This window comes from Penicillium hordei, assembly GCF_028827395.1.
Source record: "Penicillium hordei strain IBT 12815 chromosome Unknown utg000004l_segment0_segment0, whole genome shotgun sequence".
NCBI classification, from domain to species: domain Eukaryota; kingdom Fungi; phylum Ascomycota; class Eurotiomycetes; order Eurotiales; family Aspergillaceae; genus Penicillium; species Penicillium hordei.
In genome coordinates this window covers 2586733-2600618 of record NW_026623145.1, presented here as the reverse complement: position 1 = coordinate 2600618, position 13886 = coordinate 2586733, and the positions used below count along the sequence as shown (strand labels likewise).

Here is a 13886-nt window from a genome sequence, read left to right as displayed (position 1 = left end):
AAGAAGAAGAAGAATCCAAGTCCAAGATTCAACTACAAACAAAAACCATTAGCTTAAAGAGGTTAAGAAATCCAAAAGGGAAAAAAAAAAAAAAAACACCTGAAGGAAAAAAAAAAGGGGGTAAGACTTGGGGGGAAATTGGGGGAAGAGTTTACAGTTGACAGGCTTTTTTTTTTTTTTTTAATCACAAAATTAGAAAATAATTCTTGAAAATAAATAGAAGAAACAGAAATAAAAAAAAAGGGTTGAAAAAGAGCGTAGAGAAAAGGAATGAAAGGCAAGGAAGTGAATCCAGGTAAGGTATGGAAAGGGAAAAAAAAAACAAAAGGGGGATAGATAGGAGTGGGTTAAGGGGCGGGACTAACTTCATAGTCTTAGTATTTGATTTATAGACATCTGCAGTTGTCCTCTATTAGATTGTATATTGTATATATATTGAATATTCAATAAAACACGCGATGTAATAACCGATATAAAAGATGTAAAAGACACAAACAATATAAAATAGATAGAATAGATAAAATAGATAAAAAAAAATAAGAATATAAATTATAAATTATAAATTATAAACTCTCGGGTTCCCCAAACTTCGAGTTCCCGTGGCTCCTGCAGAACTGGATCACGACTCAATCTCCTACCCCTGACATGTTCGTGAGACTAATAGAAATTGTATGTACAACATAGTAATATCTAGAGGACGTCTTTTAAATACTCTTCCTTTAATCTCCGTGGCCTCTCCGGGGACATACTAGGGTCCATGTCCCGTGTCCCGTGACTTCCTTTATACATCTATCCAATGACCACGGAGTACCTTGGAACTGCAATATCCCATGTCAGTTCTGTCATTAGCATAGATTAAATAAGGGAAAGCTGCCTAGCTAAGGTTCTGACTCAACTCGTAGCTGAGTTTAAAATGTTGATCTGCTTCAAATCTTCAAATTGTATATCCCTTGATATCCTATAAGCACATATATACTATACATATTGTGGATGAGAATAGATCCATATAAATGAATAGATTCAAAAGATTAGAATCTAGAATCCATATTTGATATCAGATATTTGTGAATAAATCAGTCAGTGTTAGATCATTTCAAAAAAAAAAAAAAAAAAACTCCGAACGATATCCGAGATAATAGAGTACGATTAATGCCTCAGGCACCCGTGGGGAATCCCGCATCTATCGGAAATTTACCCCTCTACCTCAATGTGCGATTCCTCCCTTGGCCAACTTGCAATTGGGAAGAGATAAGAGTTCCATTCTCTGCGTTATCAGGTAAGGTCTGCTCTTTGTCACATTCTAATCTGTCCTACCTGGATTCTTTTAGCCTTGCGGTGTATGACTCACAAATTAGACCCTATATTAATTATCTCTCCCACAGAACTCTTTCGCAACCTTATTAAAGCCTCGGTCTACAAGGACTAGACCAACCATCATGGCGTCCACCAACATCTACATCGACGAAGACGTCGGTAGAGACGAGTCCCCCGCCACCGGCACCGAGACCGCCCCCTACAAGACCCTCGTCCACGCCTACGTGGAACACCCCCCAACCACCGAAGGCATTCAGTACCTCACACGCAAGTCCCAGACCGACGCCGCCGGTGAGGATGTCGATCCCGCGGCCAAATTGGAGTGGAAGCCCGCTACCAAATCGGCAATGAAGAAGGCCAACAACCTCTGGGAGCAGCGCAAGAAGAAGGCCGCCAAGGAACAGGAACTGGCCATCCGCGAGAAGGCCGAGGCCGACAAGCGCCAGAAGGTCCTTGAGGACGCCAAGAAGGTTGTGATCAAGGAGAACACCTCGCTGCCCAAGCCCGTGCGCGTTCGTCTGGACGTCACCGACCCGGCCACCATCAAGCTGCGCACCCCCGAGTCCGAGGAAGCCGGGACCCGAGTTCGCGTTCTGGGCCGAGTTCACCGTGCCCGCGCCCAGAAGGATGTCGTTTTCATCACTCTCACCGATGGCTACGGGTACCTGCAGTGTGTCCTGACCGGCGACATGGTCAAGACCTACGACATCATGACCCTCACCCTCGAAACCTCCATGTCCATCCACGGTGAGATGCGCGCCGTGCCCCCCAAGCAGCATGCGCCCAACGACCGCGAGCTGCACGCCGACTTCTTCGAGATCATCGGCAAGGCGGCTGGCGACAAGGAGGCTATTACCACGCGTGTGGCGCCGGACGCCGACCCGCAGACTCTCTACGACAACCGCCACTTGGTTTTGCGCGGTGAGACCTCCTCCTCCGTCATGAAGGTGCGCGCTGCTACTCTGCGTGCTTTCCGCAAGGCCTTCGAGGAGACCCGCATGTTGGAGGTGACCCCTCCCGCCATGGTGCAGACCCAGGTTGAGGGCGGCAGCACTCTGTTCGGATTCGACTACTACGGCGAGAACGCCTACCTGACCCAGTCCTCGCAGCTGTACCTTGAGACATGTCTCCCCTCCCTCGGTGATGTGTACTGTGTGTGCCCATCCTTCCGTGCCGAGAAGTCCCTGACCCGTCGCCACCTGTCGGAGTACACGCACATCGAAGCCGAGTTGGACTTCATCACTTTCACTGATCTGCTCGACCACCTCGAGGATATCATCTGCCGCGTGATTGACTACACCCTGGCTGAGCCCGAGATCGCCGGATATATCAAGCAGCTCAACCCGGACTTCAAGCCCCCGTCTCGTCCCTTCCGTCGCATGAAGTACGACGATGCTATCCAGTGGTTGATCGAGCACGAAATCCCCAACGAGGAGGGCCAGCCCCATCAGTTCGGTGATGATATTGCCGAGGCTGCTGAGCGTCGTATGACCGATATCATCAACCAGCCCATCTTCCTGACTCACTTCCCCGCCGATATCAAGGCCTTCTACATGAAGAAGGCTCCCGAGGATCGCCGTGTCACCGAGAGTGTTGACGTGCTCATGCCCGGTGTTGGCGAGATTGTCGGAGGCAGTATGAGAATGGACAATTGGGATGAGCTGATGGCCGCCTACAAGCATGAGGGCATGGACCCCTCGCCCTACTACTGGTACACTGACCAGCGCAAGTAAGTTTTGATTTCTCGCATTTGTTTTTCTTTAATGTCTTTTATTCGTCCATACTAACATTCGAACAATAGGTATGGTACCTCCCCTCACGGTGGCTACGGTCTCGGTCTCGAGCGTTTCTTGGCCTGGCTGTGCGCCCGTTATACCGTCCGTGACTGCTCACTGTACCCCCGGTACACTGGCCGTTGCACTCCTTAGATATGTCAAAAACAAAAGTTATATGTAAGCATGATCACGATAGGTACGGGAATGTAGCACCCATGCTACAATGGACGAAGAATGAGATTTCCTTCAGATCAATGAAAAACGATTCTGTTTCTATTTTCTATGTTACGTACGCAGGTACGCAGGATTTACGTATGTTTGGCTCGTCTTGAAAACACGGATATCCACTGAAGCCTATCATACCCTGCAAGATTCTTTAAGCCGATATCCACTATACTAACACACTATAGCCCCCAAACACCAAGTCCCGAGGTCTTCTATTCCCTCTGACATATGTATAGTCCACCCATGAGCAGTCTTCGACTTATAGGATCTCCCAGAATATAGTTTCCAAGCCCAAAGGATCCCAGCTCCTGATGCCAAACCCGTTGCCATTGTCGTTGCCGGTAAAACCCAGCAGACCCTGGCATCTGGGATTCCAAAATCAACCAAAACGGAAGCATGCATGCGCACACAGCCTCAAACCGAGTCCCGTCTGCACAGCAGTTTAACTAGATTCACAACACGACTGTCCACACGCGACGTGACACGAACTGTCATGTCTTCTGCCTCTCCTCGCCCCCTGACCGGTGAAGGGAAGATGGATTTCGTGTTGGTGTTGAATTTGGTGCATCATTTGGATTTATTGTCGATTGGCTTTGGCTTGCCTTTGGATTTGGCTTTTGCTTTTTGCATTCGTCTTCCAGCTATAACAACTAGGCCCATCGATGGAATCAAGTTGTCTGGCAATGCTGGCGATGCTGGCCTGCTGGTGATGCCAGGGTTGTGATCAGTAGGGAACGGGTAATGGGTATTGTTACGGCATAGCTGTGATCAAGGATGGGAGATGGGATTGTCAGTTATGTATAGAAAAAGATCGGAGTCGAGCTCGAGTTCGACGGAGTCTGGTTATGGTCACGGGGGATCGAATCGGCGTGGTGTCCTACTGTAGTCGTCTCGGGTCGCGGGAAACCCTGTCCTGTCCCTGGTTCATCTCTTATCATCTCCTATAGTCAACAATGGGAGATGGGTTAGTACGGACTTTCCATTGGAAAGGTTGGGAAAGGTTCGGACAGGGACTTGTCACTCTTGTCACTCTTGTCCCCCGGAGAGAAGAGTGAGAGACGAAGAGAGTCTGGGTCTCTCCCCGTCTACAGGAACAGAGACGGACAGAGCAAAGATGAATCCCAAGTCGATCTCTGAGATGGGGTTGGTACCTCCTTTTCAAGACAGACCAAAGCCTTGAAGACATCTCTAGCAGTGCGTAAGAGAGAAGAGGAGCATCCCCGTCCACAGAAAAAGAAGCGCGTAGCACAAGGGTGATCTACTACATCCTGTGCTTCCATTGCTCGAAACCGCACGGAGATAGAATCCGTGAGTCCACCAGGGTTCCCATTCTACTCGAGCCCCTTCGAGAAACGACCAAGCAGCCCTAGGTCTAGGATATTTCCGTTTCCAGTATCCAAGGGAGCAGAGAATAGATCTGTGTTCCGATTTTTTTTTTTTTGGACGGGGGTTCATCGCGCGTAAAGTCGACAGCTTACCTCCCCCTCGTTTTAACCGCAACTCCCGCCCCCATAGAGACGAATGCTCAATTTTGGCACAGTCCACATCCCCCGGGACACGTCCCCGTTCGCATCATTTTTCATCCCCTCCGATGTTCTTTCGTCGCATTGCCGGGGATGACGATTTGCCGCGCACTGGTCAATTGGTTTGCATCGGGTCCCACGAATGTTTGGGTTAGTGGTAAGCTGCTGTCACTCGTCGTATTTCACTTCTGATACCGGGGGTATGGTATGTATCTCGCAGCTTGATATCCTGGACGTCTTGAGGCATATCAACGTTCCCATATCAACGATATGACAGCTATTGGTTCAGCATCGCCTCCTGTCATTGCCACTGGGTAGAAGTACTTTTTTTTTTCTTGTTTTTCTTGCTCTTTGACTCGAGCACATCGTCATTTTTCCTTCTCCTTTTCAACAACCCTATTCATGTATACCCCCGGACAACACTAGGGCGATATGACATATGACACAACACAACACACCACACATTCAAATCCCATAGGGCAAACTACCCCAGAAAAGAACATAGATGCCGCCCCAAAAAACCAAAGCGTGGGGAGCTACCACGCGACTTGCAGGATTTGGTTTGTCTTAGATCTTTTCCAAGACCTAGGCAAGAAAGAAAGAAGGGCACTCTCATGATTGTTCGCTTATTACGCCAACCCCCCAACCCCCCAACCCCCCATTTCCAAGGTTCAATTCGCTGGACCACGCTCCAAGAAACCAACAAGGCAAATCACCAAAAGCCACGAACAACGGCGCAGGTTCTCATTGCCAAGGTCGAATACCGGAGAGTGCGACGTCCAGCTCCGCTTAGCTCCGTTTAGCTCTCATCCTGGACGCGTCGAATGGCATTGTGGATATCCTCGTTCGACGCCCCGGAGCGAATAAGCAAAACAAGCCGAGCGACTGAATCGCTAGGAGCGTCACGCATGACGGCGACCAAATCTTCCAGGAACTTCTGGTAGTAGTCCAAGTCGAGTTCCTGCTGGCGGGTCTCAGCTGAGTCGTTGTTGTGTTCGCTGTTCAGGCTGGGCGGGGAGGTCACGAGATCTCAGCTTGCGATCACTTAAGGGTTGTCGGAAGGGGGTTTTTGTTTACGGGGGAAGATGCGTTCGGGGAAAAAGGAGAGCAACGAGAGAGGTAAAGAGAGAGAGAGAGAATGGAAGGTCTCTTTTGCAATTCGCGGCGGATCGGGGAACGATGACTTCTCACCTTGCTGCATTCTCGCTTGTCGACTCGGTTTGCCGGACTTCGTTGCGGTCTCCCTGGCCTTGGCCGTTGGAGTTTGCTGCGGTGCGATGTGACATCTTGGGGTTTGGGGTTGGGTCAGGGTTGTGTTGTCCAGAAGGGGGGGGGGTTCGTTCTGTTCCTCTGTGGGGAGAGGCTTTGGGGATGGTCTGGGCTATCGTTGCTCGAAGCTGATCAAAAAGGATCCCTTGGTATCCGACCTGTGTCTACCTCAACTTCTGAACAGTCAGCAACCGGACTACTGGCAATTTTGGGGGAGAAATCGAGGGTTTTAAAGGATGAATGGGTTTAAGAGGGCGAAGTATGAGTATTGACAAGATATGAGGGGGTTGGGGGCACAGAGCGGTCGGCCATACGTGTTTATAGGCGAGTATCACCCGACTTGGAGGAATATAGTCTTATACATAGAATTCGTAGAAAGGTCGAGGAGATGGGATTCGAAAATGGAACTCGAGAAGGTCAAAGAGGGAAAGGTGGGACCTTTTAAAGGGCAGTTGAAGGTACCTAAAGGTCGTCGGGGGGAAGATACCTTCGGTACTAAGCCGGACCCCAAATGGGAATTGGAAACGAGAAATATAAATGGGATACTTTCAAGTTAGGGCTCTCCAGATTGTATCTTAACAATCACTAGAAAATTTCAGGAGTTAGAATAAAGAAAAGATCCTCCCAAAAATCAAAGAATTGCATTGTTGTTCACGGTTGTCAAGACGAATCGGTCGAATAAAAGTGCCAGCTAATCAATTGTAGTTTTCTCCATAGAGATATCCAAGCATCATATTTGGCTCAACCTAAGCTCATTTATTATTATTTTTTCGCCGGATTTTTGAACTTTGAACTTTGAACTTTGTGCCTTGGTCCTGGTCGGTGAATTGCTGGAAAAATGATGCGAATTTGGAGGCCATGTATTCGGATTGCCGGATATCTCCCTCCAGATAGATCCTTGATTCCATAGAAGCAAAGGATTTTTTTTTTTTTTTTTTTTTTTTTTTTTTTTTTTTTTTTTTGCATCCGTAGCGACTTTGGGCTTTCTGTTCAAGGTAGTTTGTTTGTCGAGGGATGCAGTGATAATGCTTTGTATCATTTTTGTTTCACTATTCCAGATAGACCCCGGAAAATGGTAGCAAATTGGGACGGCTAGACTCTCAAGTGGACTCGAACTAACTGCGATTAAACTGACTGCAAGTGTCTTTAGCAAAGATGAAATGTGACCCTCCATCTCGATGACTCGTGACGCGTGGACCCTTTCACTATACCTCGGAACCGAAGCTGTGGATACTGGTTGTGGACAATCTGCAGAAACGTTGTCTCGTCAACTCGCAACCCGAACGGGTTTATTGGGTATCCCTGGGATTGGATTTTGTTTTCTTTCACCCCCAAGAGAACATATTGAAGAAGTGAAGTTCTCTCGGTCTTGTCTGAACAGTACTCAGCTTTCACAGCACTCAGCTTTCATAGAAACCGCATGCTGACTCGCTCTTTCCGTTCAAGACCCTTTGTTAGCGCCGCATTCCCTTTCTCCAACGTCGGGACAATACTAAGCCACCTGTTCCCTCTCCTTCTTGTCTTTTTGACAATCGAATCCTCCATATCCACGCTGTATCCATTGCCGTACACTCGACCGCACCTATAAGGAGAGCACGGCGAGCTCTTCTCGCCAGACATCGATTACATGATCCCGAAGATTTCGTTCCCGGTACCACGTCCTCCGAAGGTTTTGAAACTTGAGCATCACGCCTTGAATGCCTTGTGAGACTGTCTAGACATCGATTGCTGGCCGTTTAAAGCAGGACAAGGGTTATAATGACATAGCCGTCCGGCTATGAGGGTCATGGACGTGGCTGGATGGAAGGACCGATTCGCCAACACTTCATAGTAATATTCAGTTATTGTGCCTGGATATTAGATTGAATACCACAACTCGGGGGGTTTGACATGCAACCAGCATTTGATGCGGAGTCTAGAGTTGGGTTTGGTATGATATACCAACCCAACCAAGCCCAACCCCTGGGCTCCTATGTCCCTCTCTGCGAGCATGATGTGGCACCAGTCCTTATACCGACGCTTTCGGTTATTGGCCATGCGTAACACGTCATTACTGCCGTATTATAGCGTGTCTTGTGTCCGATGGACCATCTCAGTTTCCGTCACCAGGGTATTTGTGGGGTATTTGTGGGGTATTTATTGGACAGGTGGGCTTGATGACGGTGTTTTGTAAGAATGAACAGGTACCGAGATGGGAACAAAGGTAAGTGACTGGTATTGCAGTACGGAGCCATGGGTACCGTCACCAAACTATTCTTTGCGGACGTTGTCGTGGGTCGTCTTTGTGCATCCCTGATGCCGGTGTATGTGGTTTCATGTCGATTCAGGTCAAGAGCCATGATGTCTGTTGATTTTGCAAGCCACAGAAAGGTCCGTGTTGGAAGACCGTCTTCGGGACGGATGTTAACTTGAGCAAAAGGTCTCATCGTCACGGAGTACAAGAAGGCCGTGATCATCTGAGCCAGACGCAATAAGGAGAGCATTGATCGGTGATTCGAGGCTGTTTCATCCGGGCCAAGTCCAGGCCAAGTCGAAGATTGCTTTGGTGTTGTCGGGCTTTCGATTGGGGTCTTGATGGGCATCGACGGTGGCTCTGTGCACGGCAAAAAAAAAAAAAAAAAAAAAAAAAAAAAAAAAAAAGGAGGGTGTCGTCATGTTTTTTAGGCACACTGAGAACAAGCAGCGCTGTCATCGTCCGCTGTAGCCTGTGGGTGACATCCGATCTGTCCAAGTCAGTCATTGTACAACAGTCGGTAACCTTCCAAGGTAGGCAGTTGCCCCATTTTGTCTGCTCGATGCATGACCGGGGCAGTTCCCTCCTGTGGTCGTTTTCTCATCAACATGAGGCTTTCTTGTCGGTAACGGTGATGTATCATGGGTAGGATGGATATGAGACTTGAGTGAGAAAGCAGGTGCGAGGTCTGCCTACTTGGAAGCCGAAGGCTGGACCCCTTCGACATCACTTGTCAGTAATCTTGGAAAGATCCCTGTCACCAAGCGATGTCAGCAGTCTTTCCGGGTACGACCTCATCTCGGGAATACACCTCAAGATTTTCTAGTTGCCATTTCTCCCTGGCAGCACACGAGCAGCCACCATAAGAAAGGTACGAAGTCCGCAATTTCCCCTATCCTTCACCCCGTCTAATTGGATCCACCCATAACGAGGAAAATAGTTCCTGGCGAGGTTTTATTGGAGGGGGCTCCACCAACGCCAACATTGGAAAACGCAGTTAGCGTCAGACTTGCGTTCTATAAAGTACATTGATGGTTAACGAGGAATTCGGAGTCCGGACCGTGCTCCGCCAATACGCGAAGATGGTAGGGCGTGTTAAGAAGTTCTCATGGATGTGAAACCTCGAGAGAATGTCCTGTGACCGGGCCGACCCGGGTCTTCTTCAGGGTTCGGGTCTCACTACCACCAATGTGGTGGCTGGAAACAACACAACAGCAGAATATAGAGGCTCTTGATATTACTTTTGATATTGCCCTTGGTACGGGGGGCCCCGTTTTTATGTGCAGTGGAACCTCCAAAGATTGATGAGGCCATGCGTCAAGTGGTACCAAATGCTCCGTTGACGAAGTCATGTTGGTCTACCTAGGTAGTTTAACAATGTTGTCTCTTTGCATAGTGTTTTCTGTTTTCTTTGGATGATTTGTTATTCAGGTTGACGCTCGATCAGGGGGAAATACATTCTTTAGAGAACATAACCCAGCAAGAGCCCACGCTACCTACATGGATGAAGGGGGACGAGAGTGAATCAGTGGCTCATCATAGCCCTGAGTTACCTAACTTTCTAGCCTCACATCAGCCTCTCAGAGCATCAAGCTCGTTACAACGTTGGGAAATTTAAAATTGGCTGCTTGGAGTAAAACGCTTACCCAAACATGACAGGTCCCGGGCAGATGACCTGACGATTTGACATTGATTTTAAGTTAGGTTCATTGTACCATGGAATCTAATAACCTTACTAACATATCATCTCTACGGACTACCGGATGTGGATTTTATTTCCAGCATACAATCTTCGATATATATTTTGTCAATCTACACTCGTGCCTTAAATCCCAGGGATACTAATCAAGGGACCAGTTGTCCTCTTTATCAATCCACTTCGAATGTTGATATGCAGCCATCATGAGCCAAGCCCATACCTCTTGCCAGGTCGGAATCAAGTAAAGAACAACAATTAACTACTAGCTAGACAAACCAATAGACCAATTACTCAATTCGATAACCCCACCTTACCTAGTTTATACACCGTGTCATATAGTTAAGAGTTATGCTGTGCATGCCAATGTATACAAACCCCACATTCCACTGCCACCCAAAAATGCCACCAGCGCGACACCTAAAACAACCCTCCATTCCCAATGAACGCGTGAAATACTAATAACTAACCTTGATCCCGCGCGTTGATTGTATCTTCGCCTCCGACAATCGACAAACAGCAGCGACAAGTAAAACAGAAAGACCAATTAAACATGCATCTTTCTACCCTCCTCCTGCTCAGCGCCTCTCTCGCTTCGGCACAATACGGCCCAAGCCCAGAGGAACTCGAATACCTCAAAAACATCAACGGTGTGGATAACGACCAGAACCAGAACCAGAACCAGGGCCAGAACCACAACCCCGACCACAATGGCAACTCCGGCAATTACGATGCCGTCTACGACGGCTATGGAAACCTCCTCTCGAGTCCTCATACCCCAATCCAAGCCCCACCATCATCGCCAACTTTGATCTACAGTACGTTCGTGGCGCGCCCTTCTCAGGCATTTGTTGCTCCGTATCAGGCCTCGGCGCCTGGGTACGAGTACAATTACCCAACCCCGGCTGCCTCTCAACCATTTGCTACGCAGTCGGCTTACCAGGCTCCTGCTCCTGCCCCCCAAGCACCGGAATCCAACAAAGACCAGTCCCAGTACTGGCCTCGGTCCTATGAACCCCTCTTCGACTCAGAGGACGAGGACGAGGACGTGTCAGCCGGAGCTTCGGGTGGTATTGCACCGACCAACCCGTTGAAACCTGATTCGCAGGTTGCGCAACCTCCGCTGTTCACGAACTCGAAGCATGGAAAGGATGAGGGGAATACTTTCTGTATGGGGAGGTGTTTTGAGGATGAGAGTGAGGCGCAGTGTGCGAAGCCTTATGTGAGTTTTTTTTCTTTCTTTCTTTCCTTCTTTCCTCTTCCTGCGTATGAGACACAGGTATAGAGGTACAGATGTATATCTTGGTTTACTAATACTTTAATTCCTAGTCTTCGGCTGTCTATAAGCCGGCTAAAGGGTGCTATGTGTGCTGCTTTACTTCTGATTTCTAGAGTTTATACCTGGATATTGGATTGTGAGAGATCGGTTTATTTGGTATCTTTTTCATGACAGAGATGATGGGCGAGATGGATCTCGAAGGATTTAGGATGTTCCTCCATTGTTTCGATTCTTATGCTTCTTTATGAGATTCTTCCCGCCTTTCTCGGAAGATATTTATTTCGTTTTGTTATAATGTGACCATTCATTGGATGAATTAGGATAGGAGTGTGTAGACTAAGGTAGAAAGCTTCACCGGCGCTGGGATTGACTAGCCCTAATTTCCAGCCTCCGATCTATCAGCCTGAACTCAATTACATGGTATATTACGTGCATGCGGTACATCTGCACAGCAGATAAGCACCTCAGATCTGGTGATAGATGTACCCACAAACAAATAAGCTTGAATTAAAGAACCAGACTAACATTGCTTAATTTACTGAATCTCGATGGGGAGGGAGATAGATGAAAATAATTCCGAAGGGTTCATTTGATCTAGATACCAGAGATATCCGCATTAAGAAAGTCTATATTCGCTCGGATAGATAGTAGGGAATAAATAAAGAGCAAAAATCCATCAGATCATATCATTTTCGACGCTGAAGAGTCACACTTCGCTCGGACCCAGAATTCAAAAGAAGAAAAGAACAGGCACGGGGGCACGAGAAATCAACCGAAAAAGAAGCAAAGGAGGAAAAAAAGAGCAAAGACTAAGCTCATCTGATTTTACGAGACAGCAAACAAGTCGATTTTTTTTTTGTTCCATTCAGTTCTTTACGCAAGTCTCGACGGGCCGGCCGCCAATACCCCGCGCCATGCAAATAGGAGCAGATCGTTTCTCATACGAGCTATCTTCCCACACAGCACTGCTGGCCGGGAAAATAGAGCCACTATCCGAGACACCGATGGGGCCGAGATCCTCATGCGCAGAAGCGATGTGCGGGACGACCAGCTCGACGCCCTTGGTCACGCTCGTACCGGAGAAATACGGGTTGTGGCGCGGGGGCAGCGGGCGAGCCTCGTACATGCTACCCAGGTAGTCGGAGGCGGTGCTGCTGAAGGACGAAGCCACGGTGGACGGGGTGTTTGTCAGACTGGGCACGTGACTGTGGCTGTGGGCCACACCTCCGGCCAGGGCGGGAAGGCTGGAGCTGCTGCGTTGAACGGTGGGTCGGGAGAGCATGGGCTCGCCGGTGCCGCGGTGGAACTGGGAGAGATAGTTCCATGCGTCGGAGGATGCCAGGGATGAGGCGTTGCGCGTTAATACGGGCTTCCATTCGGTGGGGTCGAGATCTGACTTGGCATCATGCACGTGGCTGAGTATCCGCATGGTAGGGATGGAGTGGCTTGGCACCCTGGTTGGGGTCAATGGGGCCACGATTGTGCGTGGAGAGAGAGGGGGAGATGTGGGTGGTGTAGTGTTGGAAGACATTGAGGACATGGATGGGAGTGATGCTGAAAGTGGTTTGCAGGAGTCTTTGCGGCGGCAACTATATAGGTAAAAGGAAATGATAAGTATTCGAATACCAAAATATATATGAATGCAGGTCCCAAACAAAGAATTGAGAGAGAAAGAGAAGGAGAGGATATCAATGGCTCTAAATATAGGCCGCAGGGATTGTCACATACCTTTCGCTACAATATAACAAAGTATTGTTGGGAACGGTAATTTGGTTCTCACACATGGCACTGGAATTGGGTCAGCTTTATGTTCATTGAAGAAAAGACCGGTGTATGAGACACAAATGACGGCAACAGGCATGTGAGGGAAATGATCCCTGCAGGATTCAAAGATAAGAGCTTTGGGTCGATCACATACCAAAAGTTCAAGAAACTAGCCATGTCAAATTCGATATCGTCCGTAGACGTCGGTGGTTTGCTCGCTCCCTTTTGTCCCGAGCCTAATTTGGAGATTGAGACGTTGGCACCGGATGTCCCCCGTCGATGTAAAGCTGGACGAGTAGACTTGGACTTGGAGGCATGAGGAGAGGAAGGGGAGCGGCGTTGAAAGGGGGCTGTTTGAGTCATGGGTGGCGGTGAAGGCTTTCAAATGCCTCACTATCTTATCGAGAAGACTCTATCGCCGAGACTGGAGCCAGTGTGGAGCACAAGGACCCCTGGGGGAGCACAGACTGAGGGATTTGTGGCCAAAGTATTGATTCCAACTGGAATGTGCCGAGTCGGTGCAATTGAGAATACAAATGCTTGACAAAATAGAAGAAATACCGGAGTATGTATAATTGAGAAACGTGGGGTGAAGAAAAGTAGATGCTGATAAGGTGTTAGCATCTGACACAGACAGCATTTGATGCAACGGGGCTATCTTTAGCCTGTGAGTGGGGAGAGATAAGGTGGATATAGAGATAAGGCGTGACATACCAAAGGGGAAATGTCTCTAAAGTCTATAAATTGGCACTTGAGATTGGAGAAAGTGAAGAGTGACACAGAAGGAATTAATTAAAAAGGAGGGGAA

General features: G+C 48.3%; 4 protein-coding genes across 4 annotated transcripts; 2 read left to right on the top strand and 2 right to left on the bottom strand.

Moving 5' to 3' along the window:
* Positions 1 to 1436: 1436 nt before the first annotated feature.
* On the top strand, positions 1437 to 3299 carry N7537_008202 (asparagine--tRNA ligase DED81; the record flags this gene model as incomplete). Its single annotated transcript, XM_056899257.1, has 2 exons — positions 1437 to 3043; positions 3116 to 3299. 2 exons carry the CDS (start codon positions 1437 to 1439, stop codon positions 3240 to 3242), a joined length of 1734 nt encoding a protein of 577 aa, XP_056751333.1. The 3' UTR covers positions 3243 to 3299.
* A 2337-nt stretch (positions 3300 to 5636) lies between these two features.
* N7537_008201 (uncharacterized protein) lies at positions 5637 to 6123 on the bottom strand (the record flags this gene model as incomplete). Its single annotated transcript, XM_056899256.1, has 2 exons — positions 5637 to 5844; positions 6029 to 6123. 2 exons carry the CDS (start codon positions 6121 to 6123, stop codon positions 5637 to 5639), a joined length of 303 nt encoding a protein of 100 aa, XP_056751332.1.
* A 4465-nt stretch (positions 6124 to 10588) lies between these two features.
* Positions 10589 to 11454, top strand: N7537_008200 (uncharacterized protein; the record flags this gene model as incomplete). Its single annotated transcript, XM_056899255.1, has 2 exons — positions 10589 to 11257; positions 11428 to 11454. The coding sequence occupies 2 exons, from the start codon at positions 10589 to 10591 to the stop codon at positions 11452 to 11454; spliced, it is 696 nt and encodes a 231-aa protein (XP_056751331.1).
* A 725-nt stretch (positions 11455 to 12179) lies between these two features.
* Positions 12180 to 13441, bottom strand: N7537_008199 (uncharacterized protein; the record flags this gene model as incomplete). Its single annotated transcript, XM_056899254.1, has 3 exons — positions 12180 to 12903; positions 13043 to 13102; positions 13233 to 13441. The coding sequence occupies 3 exons, from the start codon at positions 13439 to 13441 to the stop codon at positions 12180 to 12182; spliced, it is 993 nt and encodes a 330-aa protein (XP_056751330.1).
* Between the last annotated feature and the right edge of the window lie 445 nt (positions 13442 to 13886).